General features: G+C 46.0%; 1 protein-coding gene across 1 annotated transcript in view; it reads right to left on the reverse strand.

Annotated features, from left to right (window-relative positions):
• ppfia2 (PTPRF interacting protein alpha 2) overlaps nt 1-9,220 on the reverse strand; it is a 137,085-nt gene extending 127,865 nt beyond the window's left edge. Inside the window, exon 1 of the mRNA XM_071512189.1 lies at nt 8,972-9,220. Within this exon, the coding sequence (XP_071368290.1) occupies nt 8,972-9,220 (249 nt within the window). The remainder of the gene's footprint in view (nt 1-8,971) is intronic.
• Between the last annotated feature and the right edge of the window lie 706 nt (nt 9,221-9,926).

The following is a 9,926-nucleotide window of genomic DNA, read 5'->3' on the forward strand; positions in this document are numbered from 1 at the left end:
AAAAGCTCGACTGTTGAGTTGAAGCTCATTTGAGTGAATGCATATGTGGCCTTGGAGGTAGCTTTGGGGGAGGAGGGGACATCTGCTCTCAGAGTCTCACTCAACCGCTCATCCTCACGGTGCTGCTGACGTTTACATGACGACCGTCTTCCTGGACAGTGTTAGAAATAACATGCATAAGAACCGGCTATAATTATATGCCGCTATAAGAGCCGCGGCTACACGTTAAGCAGCAGACGAAGCATTCTGCAGGATTGCGTGTGTGATGGTTTTAATTAAAACATCTGCAGAGGGTTTTTTCGAGAAATACGGCGCAGTATATCACACGACAGTATAGCTAGGGAAGCTGGGACGTGATGGGATCAGGCTCTCTTCGGAGTCCTTGAACAAGATCCTCAGCCAGCGCCGAGAGCCAGTGACATCATGCTCTATTTCTGGCTTTCAAGTGGAGCATTCACCAGCTAAAAGGTATCCATTAATGGGGACCAGCTGCATGTCTCGAACACCAGCGTATGCAGAGAATCAAGCTGCCGAACCCAAAAAACCCCCACAAATTTGCTTTGAATGTGTCAGATATGAACATCAGTCACGTCTAATTCCTCGACAGTCGGCCTATTTTAGCTGTACGCCCCCCTTAGTACATGACATCGGGTTAGGGTTAACTAATCGTGTCTTAACCTGCTATTAACTGGAAAACCGACTGATTCAGGTGTTTCAGAGAGCAACCAGGGAAACTGAGGTGTAATTTTCATCAATGGTGAAGGCAAAATAAACAGATGTAGTGGCTCTTGGAGGGAGGATTACATTTCCAGGTCGGCGCTGCGTGTAGCACTAAGTATTGGTCATAACCTCATTTCACTCTGCTCACTTAAGTGGCTCTCCTGGGACCCGTTCTCTAATTCATTCGGGCAAAGCCAGCAAGCGTCGTGTGTGCGTGTGTGTGTGTGTGTGTGTGTGTGTGTGCGTGTGTGGACTAAGACTTGAGACTTTCTGCATTTGTAGCCTCAGGGTCTGAGTCATGCCCAAGTTCTACCCACAGAGATGCAAACTCTTTAACACCCCCCCCCCCCTCCTCTTCCTACCCACCCACACAAATGCACGCTCACACACACACACACACACACACACACACTAACACACACACGCTTGCTCAGCAGTAGAGGGGAGATGACATGAAAGTGTTCAGAGTGTGCCTGCCTCCGCATTGTCGTTTCCTAAACACAAATTATTCATCACTCGGTTCTGATGTTGGGATCCTTATAGAATAAGCACCTGGAGACAGCAGAATGTATCTCACTTGCTTATAGGGCTTTAGAAGTCTCATCACATCTGAACACTTTTCCGCACTGCACAACAATGTATGTGTGTGTTCTGAGATGCCGACTGTATCTCGCGTTGAGCTGACATTCCCTCAAAAATGTTGAGTAAACCCATGCATAAGAGTGGAAAAGGCTATGTTTAGGCAGCTAACATACACAGGGTCAACAGCTTATCATACTATCAACCATAAAAATATCTTCTCCAATTAATTTATCTCCATGTTTCCTATCACCAAACACGGTCATTAATCCATCTACATAGTAAGAAATCCCACTAGCATTTAGAATATCAGTGGCTCTTGTCCGAACCAGGCTCTTTTACAAAGGTTTGGGCAACACCTTTGATGCTGAAAATGCAGGAGTTATGCTTTTGTTCTGATTGGACCGACCCTATCGGAAGTAACCAATCATGAGTCACTCATTTGGCTATTTCAGCTTGACAAATGAACTGGACACCGATCACGACTGCGCATTTACTTTTAAATCAGCTGGCTCCACCTAGAGCTCCAGCGTTGGGTGAAGTACATTTGGGCAAAAGAGTCAGGTGAACTAAACTAAACTCACTGAATTGGCTGAACGCAGCTTGTCTGTGGTGATGCTTACAATGCAAAGCTAAGGCCAGTGTATGCAAGGCAAGCGGAACAAATCGCCATGAGCACAAGAAGAAGCTGAAGATACTTTTTTTTTTAAATTCATGTAGTTCCTATGTTTTCTACTAGTTCTTAGCCCTAGTTTTTCAGTTTGTGATCTTTGGGTGAAGCGATAACCTTAAAGAAGACTTTGTCTCTCTGCTGTCTCCTTGTTAGGCTGATCTACCTGTTCTCGCGGCTTCCTGACTTTGCAGCCCTCCGGTATCCTACTGCGTTGTTCATCAGAGAGATAATTACATCTGCAGGAGATCCCTCTGCGCCGTCTCGTCACCTTGGCGTGTCTGATCAGAACCCCCTGCCTCATCCCCGTCTTTCCCTTCCCCCCCCCCCCCCCCCCGTCAACCCCCCTGTCAGACAAGGGTCAGCCAGCATCCAGCGCTCGGCGAGAGAGAGCACAAGCAGCGGTGATTCATCCAGAAGGGCGAGATCCGTCTCCCTAATCAGAGCCTAACCTTTCAAGGGTATTGATCAGGCATCTCTGTCAGAGCCATTACAGACACTCGATGTGTACGCTTTCTGCCAAAGGCCCATCCCTGCTTCCGTCAATCTGGAGAAGATTAAAGGGAGAAAAGAGGGGAAGAGGGAAAAAACAAGGCTTTGGAGGTAAATTGAGCATAAAAAAAAAAAAACGAAGAAAGGCTTTAGTTTGCAAGCCAACGCTTGTGAGACTGGAAAATTAGAAAATACGCTACTACTGTGTATCAGAGCTTGAGTGAGAATATAAAGGACAAAAGATGACCACTTCAAGGGCTTGAATAAATGAATTTCTTTCTGTTTTCCAAGGTGACTGATGTATGTAATGGAAGCATGACATTCTCTACTACTGTTTTCACAGCTGGACAGATTGAAGTGAGGGAATAACTGGAATACAATGTTGCCAAGTGTTGCCATACAAGGGTTTAAGCCAGGGGACAAACAAACGCGCTATTTATGATGCACCCTGGCACTGAGGAGCTTGTCAACTTGAGGAACGAGGCCTGTCATTACTGGTGAACTCCAGTGCAGCCCACCCTCGCTCGTCTTCGGAGAGTTCGCTCCTCTCCTTCTGCCACGCATCAGCCGCAAATCTAGCCTGCGGGCGGCGTGAACTGGGGCACAAACAATAACGGTAATCACGGAAAATCATGTGCTGCTCTGGCGGAGGAGACCAGCTGACTGGCTGACTGCCGGAGCCCAGAGGGCCTCCTGTACAAGCAACAGAGAGACAGGGAGGGGGCGGACGGAGGAAAGCAGAGAGAGAGAGAGAAAAAAAAAGAGAGAGAGAGAGAGAGAGGGAAGCAGGAGGATTCACCTCTCGTCCCCTCTCCTCACCCGCTTAGTCATCTTCCTTTCCACACTCTGCCCTTGTCAGGGAGCCTCACCGTCTCCCCTCCCTCCTCCCCGCCTCCCACCGCTGTGCCATCCGTCCGCCGTCCACCATTCACCCCCGTGCAGGCGCGCAGAATGGTACGCTCCGTGACTACACACACCACACTCATTATTGGCTGAATCTTTAAGAGGGATGGGAGGACATGGCTGCGTGCCTTGTGGCCAGACTCTTTGACGAATGGCCGTGCCATGTATGATTAATAAACGGTGGAACTCAGAACGGGGAAGGGGAGGGATCATTGACTTAAAGCAGTGTGCTAATGACAGAGTCCCTAATGAGCACCATCAAGCCAGAGGTGTGCACAGTGCTTGCCCTTCAGATAAATTAACTACGGCCCTAATTACTAATATTTATAAGAAACTCCAAGAGCAGTGAGAACAAAGCATCTTCCCAAGCTCAGTCAACCGTTATTGTACAACATCGTCAAAGAGAAATTATTGTTGTTGCAATTTCTGCTGAAGCCAGTATGACAGTCATGAATGAGCGAACCGGGGAAGATCAATTGCCTCCTCTGTACAGTAATCTAGTGCAATCTTAGCTTTCATTACAACATTGGTGTGTGAGTGATCAATAGGCTGGTATCTCATTACTGTCTGGCTGGGCAGAGAAATCACCAGGGATCAAAGTCTGGGGAGCTGAGGCCTGGCTGTTGGTGCTGAGTGTCCGATAGACAGGATTTACACATCCACAGTGACCGACACATTACTCATCTACAGAGGGGTGGAGCTGGTGTGTGTTTGTGTGTGTGTCTTCCAAATACTGCCCTTGTGCAGTGACTGGGGTTCAGTGGGTAGAGCAAAAAAATCATTGTTTCATACTGATGAAAGAGGGAGATGAAGAGAAAGAGTGGGGAGACCAATGACTGTAGTAGACAAGGGTTTCCGGGGCAGATTGGAGTTTTAGTTCTACAAACATTCTGCTCTGGAGGCAGAATTAATCTGATTGATTGAGTTAAACCTCAGTTGGAGGAGCCAAAGAACCAGAGATTTTCTGGCTAAGCAATGTTAAGAGAGGAGGAAGCTAATATTATGAAGTGCTCTTTCCAAGTTACAATTAGCCATACTAGCCTATAGCTACCTCAGTAAGCTAGTTAGCTAGCTGCTGACCTTCCAACATTGTAAATGAATGACCATGGCATTCATTATCATGTTTATATTTTTTGTTTATATTATTATATTTGATTATATTTCTATTTTTTTATGTATATTTTGACCAGAGTTCTTTCTTTGCTATTCAAGTTTCCCAGTTAGCTTACTTACACTCTGATACACTGTGGTTCTTTGGCTCCGCCCATTGGGGTTTAATTCAACCAATAAGATTATTTCTGCCTCCAGAGCAGCTTAGTGTCAGTGACCAGGATCAGCGGGAGCAGAAGCTGATGCGGAGAGCGTCGTTGGTAGCAGCAGCTTTCATGCGGCCGTGTTTGGCAACAGTAAATAAACAGCATGGGGAGAAAGGCTCCCGCGGCCCCTCAGGGCCCTTCCACTACAGTAACACACAGCTGACTGCTCCGGAGGACGCTGCCCGCCCGCCCGCTTGCCCGCCCGCCCGCGCTGCGATCCAGGGGGCGTTGGGGGAAGGGAGGAGGGTCACATGTGCGCGGCGCTGCAGGCTTTGGGTTGTCTACACGCTCTACATGTCTTTCTCTATCTCTCTCTTTCTCTGAACTGAGTCCATCGAGTACAAGTGGGAAGTCTTTCCACTAGTAGAGTGAGTTCAGCGTCACTGTAGTAGAGGATCAAACAAACCATGTGAGACATGGGAAACACGAGGCTTTTTGGATGACAATGCCCCCCCTCATTTCCCAGAGAGGCTGATAGTTAGAGGCACAGAACAAATTGTTCAGCCTCCACAACGGATCGCGTGTTGCATGCAGCAGGGATGTAGTGGAGGGTAAATCCACCTAAACTTAGTTTACCCACCGCTTTATTTGCAGAATAGAGTTCACCCACCTATTTTAGGCTGACAACAAAAAATTGCTTCTAAACAATCAGCAATAAGTGCAATTTGCAAGTGGAGATTGCAACTTGTATTACTTATTTTTTTACTAGCTCTTTTGGTTCTTGGATCTTTATCAAGGGTGGCAATAATTCTGGAGGGCACTACATACTGTACATTCAATTCAACAGTACTATGACTATGTACTATGTACTATGATACATGTATGTGTCATAGTACATAGTGCCAAGTGGATGGAAGTTATATGAGGATAGGGTTTTTAAGAGGAAACAGTTTAAATGAATGCTTTTCTGAAAATATACTTGATTTTTTATATTTTGGTGGATGTTTGCTGTATGAAAATCACCAATTGGAGGTCATATGGACCTGCTACATTACTGGTCAGTGGGACTCAGACAGGCGTGGCAGCCAGGTTCAAGAGCCGTCCAGCTTCTCCTTTGGAAGCCGATAACAGAGACGGAGATGCGACTGATGAGGCTCCAGCCCCCAGCAGGACAAGCCGGGCAGCCATTTCTGGAGACTCACTTTTTTTCACTGTGTCCTACAGTATGCTGCTGCCCGCAAAAAGATGCTTCAACATGCCGGTCAAGTCAGAGGCTTCTTGGCAGCGGCTATACACAAGGGGTGCCACGCTGGGACGGGCATCTGACACAAATACAGCTAATGGCTGCCGACCGCCTTTCTGCGATTCCTTCTGTTCTGGAACAAAACCGTCAGATGAGACGTAGAAAGGGAAGGCAGGGGACAGAGGGTGAGGAGGGAGGGGACAGGCAGGATTGTTATGCATGTAGCGGGCCGCAGTGTTGCCCGGAAGCTTTGGCGGGAGGGGCGGGGGGGGGGGGAGCGTCACTCCGATCAGTTGAATGTGTCATGACGAGCAGTGGAGCCGTGACCTCTGATGGAGAGAGGGGGGAAAAAACAGAGGAAAAGAGGGAGACGCAGGCGAGAGGGCAGCACGAGAGAAAAGACAGCGATGGGAGAGGGGGGGGGGGAGACGAGAGAGGGCAGAGAGGAAGAGAGAAAGGAGAACAAGAGGGAGGGAAGTTTGTGGCGGGCCAACGCCTAATCCTGCCAGCGCTCCAGGCTTCCGTAACAGAGGAGTGATATCAGTAAAGACACATTCGCAGCCTGCCTATCGCCTAAACGAGGCCACTTCTGTCTTTAAAAGAGAAGCTCCGCCTCATCTCTGCTCATTCACCACCACACACACACACGCACACACACACACACACACACACACACACGTGCACACAAACAGTGGAGAAAAACCTGGAAGCAATCTATTGCCCTCTTTTAAGAATCACACTACATGATTATGTGAGCATCGTTCCAGACTGTTGGTCTTCTTAAACTGTTGCAAAATTGCATTTGTCATAAAGGCCGGCTATAAAAGAAGTGTCAAATGCAGTGAAATCATTACAGCCTAATCAACAGCAGAGACATTCATAAAACACAGAACAAAGGTGATGGCTGCTTTAGTGGAATTAGCTCATTCTTGGCTTGTCCAAAAAGCAGAATCTGAGCGCGCGCCTCTTATCTGTTGCATATTAAACAGAGGCACCGGGGCCACTTTTCCCTTGGCTAAATGCCTCTGTGTAATTACCAAGGTCTAACAAACTACTTCATAAACCATTAGAGTAATGTTGATATCATGCAGGCCAATAAGACACCGTCAGATTAATTAATGGAATCGTTTGTGCTCGGACGTTGCTGGGAGGATCCCGATCGCCGGAGTGACATCTAATTTAAGCCGGGCGCCGGGAAGAGCACCATGAAGTGGTGGGAATTGTTACACATGAAGGGGAAAGATAGCCTCAAATTCCCTATTCCACACAAGAATGGGGAATATACAGTGTGACATGCCTGCAATAAGCTCTCTGACCGTGCATTCAAATGTGTGACAATAGAAGTAGGGTTGAATTTATTTTTTGCTCCGTCCCATTCAACAAGCTGCATTGCTGATAGTGCAAAGCGTGTGGAAAAATGAATGATGGCTATTTGAAAACAGCACAGGATGAATAGGGTTTTGAATGGAGCAGCGTTATTTTTAGGTGTTTTGCAGTGCTTGGATTTCCCCTTTTCTTGTCTTGTCTTGTACTCTCAACGGTATATTATGTCCATCGTGTAACTTCTGAGGAAGAGAAGAGCCCCCAGGCTAAAGTATGAGCCGGAGACCAAACCCCCCCCCCACCCCCCTCGAGTTCAAACCTACACACTCTGAGATGAATGCGTAATACACAGCAAAGCCAGACTCCGGTTACAGGTATAGAAGGTATAGAACGGCTCAACATAGCAGCAGACACGGAAGATCTGTTCCAGACATCAAAATGAAGAGGTGTAAGTGGGTTAATTCAAATTATTCCAAAGGCCACGGGACTAGAAGCGGAAGAAAAGATTTCGGAATGCTTTTCCGCTTGGATTAAGTCAAAAATATGAAGTATCATTTTAACACTCCCGAACCCCTTTTAAGCATTAATGGGAGATCACACCAAAGCTAATACAGGCGCAGTGTGTGCTTTGCCTGTGTCTGTGAAACCACGCGGATTACTGTGCTATCGGCGGGCACCGCCTGCGAACAAAGTCCTCTTTTCTCCACCGACAAACCTCCAGAGTCTTCTGGAAACAGAGTGGGGAGAGCTTGTGACTAGAATTACTGACACACTTTTAGAAAGTGCTAATCTCCGCTTACCGTAGGAATTATTACGTAAGACTTTTTTTTTTTTTTTTACCAAATATTGCTGAAAAATGAGTGAACCAAAAGTTTATGGACGAAAATTACATTATGTTTAACTGTGTTGAGTGCATATAAAAGCAAGTTAGCAGTGTCATGCACACAAGGTTGAATGCCCACACACCAGCTATTTATCACTTTTTGTTTATGGATGTCTCAAACATACAGTGGTGCAATGAAAGGCCTTTAAGGTAGTTACAGCACAGCACTACAGTGCCAAAGCAAGTGCTGCACATGACAAAGGTAATAGCTTAACACACATAAATATGCCATTTGGTGGATGCTTTTATCCAAAGTGCCTCACATTACCTTCAGGGCATACATTTTTAGCATGGGTAGCCCCAGTGGGAATCGAACCCCCAATACTAGCAGTAATAGCGTCATATTGTATCCACTATTCAGGGCCACTTCCCTACACTTTAAAGGGACACTTCCCCCAAAAATAAGGCTAATTTGTTATATATGTCTAATCACACTTCCTTAAACTATAAACCTTGTTGCACAATTTCATTTGGTTTTAGAGTCACCGGGTTGGAAATTGTTCTCCAGACACCGAATTTTTGTGCCATGTTAATTTAAGCTTAGTGAAGTGATGTAGATTAAAGGATAATGACCCAAAGTTTCAGTGAGGGATACTGTTGGGAAAGCAGATTTTTCACATTGCTCATACTGCAAGTTGTTTCATACTTACAGGAATTCAAATTAAAACAAAGCAATATTTGACTAGAGACCACAGCAAAAATCTTGGAGGGCTTAATTACACCTAAGGAAGGTTCAAACAGTACAAAGGAAGGTTTACACCCATTTCTTCGCTCTACCTTATCAAAACTCTGATGCAAAAGCTGGATAACACAACAACCAAACCCCAAATCTCAACTAAATTCCTATCAAATCCAAGCGGACACCGATAAAACAGTCAAAGGTGACAGTTGCCGTGGGTTACCTGCGGCAGGGCGGAGCTGAGCTGGCGCTGCAGCGAGTCGCGGTCGTAGATGACGTCCTGGAGGTGCTGCTGGGCCAGGCCCAGGCTCTCCTGCGTCTCCCTCAGCGTGTCCAGCAGCCGGTCCCTCTCGTCCAGCATGTTGACCATCAGCTGCTCGAAGTGCGAGTCCGGGTCCGAGGCGCTGCTCTGGGAGCCGCGCTGGCTCAGCGCCGTGTCCTCGCTGATGGTGGGCATCACCTCGCACATCATCTTCGCTCTGCCGGGGATGAGGAACACCAGAGATTAGACAGTTTAGCGTTATTTCCATGTTACATGAATGCGGTGTAAGAGGGCAAACATGGCAGGATGTAGAACATGTAGCGCCCTCCTGAATTATTGTCTCCCTTCATAAAGATGAACCAAAAGAGCCAGTAAAAGATAAGCAATACAACTTGAAAGCTGCAATCTGCACTTGCAACTTGCACTTATTTCTGATTGTTTAGAAGCTAATTTTGACCCATTGTCAATTTAACTTATATTGCATGCAACTCCTTCAAATATGATTAATCAATGGATCAATGGATTTCCAGTATAAACAGGGCTAGCTCTTATTTGCTCTGGTAGATCCTAAATAAAATGCTTAACTAAAGAAATTTAAAATGTTAAGACTTGTACTATAATACCTTCAATGATAACTTCAATACTACCTTGCATCATGATTAATATGGTATTTTTCTGTTGACCTCTAAGAGGAAATTTACTCAAGAACCTAAATTTAAAGTATTCAACATGTATTTTTAGGCAAAGTGGAAACAGAATAATAGGTTACCAGAGTTTTTTAAATATGTCAAATTTGATGTATACACAAGAAGCCAATTAAAATCCATTCAAAAGAGGCAGCACTAATGCATGACAAATCCGATCAAATCTACTTGGGTCATATATGACGATGGCAGAATATATTTTTCTAAATGTT

The sequence above is a fragment of the Centroberyx affinis genome, unplaced genomic scaffold (assembly GCF_046629955.1).
Source record: "Centroberyx affinis isolate AG114_WGS23_722 - 3 ecotype Tasmania unplaced genomic scaffold, CSIRO-AGI_Caff_v1 ptg000277l_1, whole genome shotgun sequence".
In the NCBI taxonomy this organism is placed as follows: Eukaryota; Metazoa; Chordata; class Actinopteri; order Beryciformes; family Berycidae; genus Centroberyx; species Centroberyx affinis.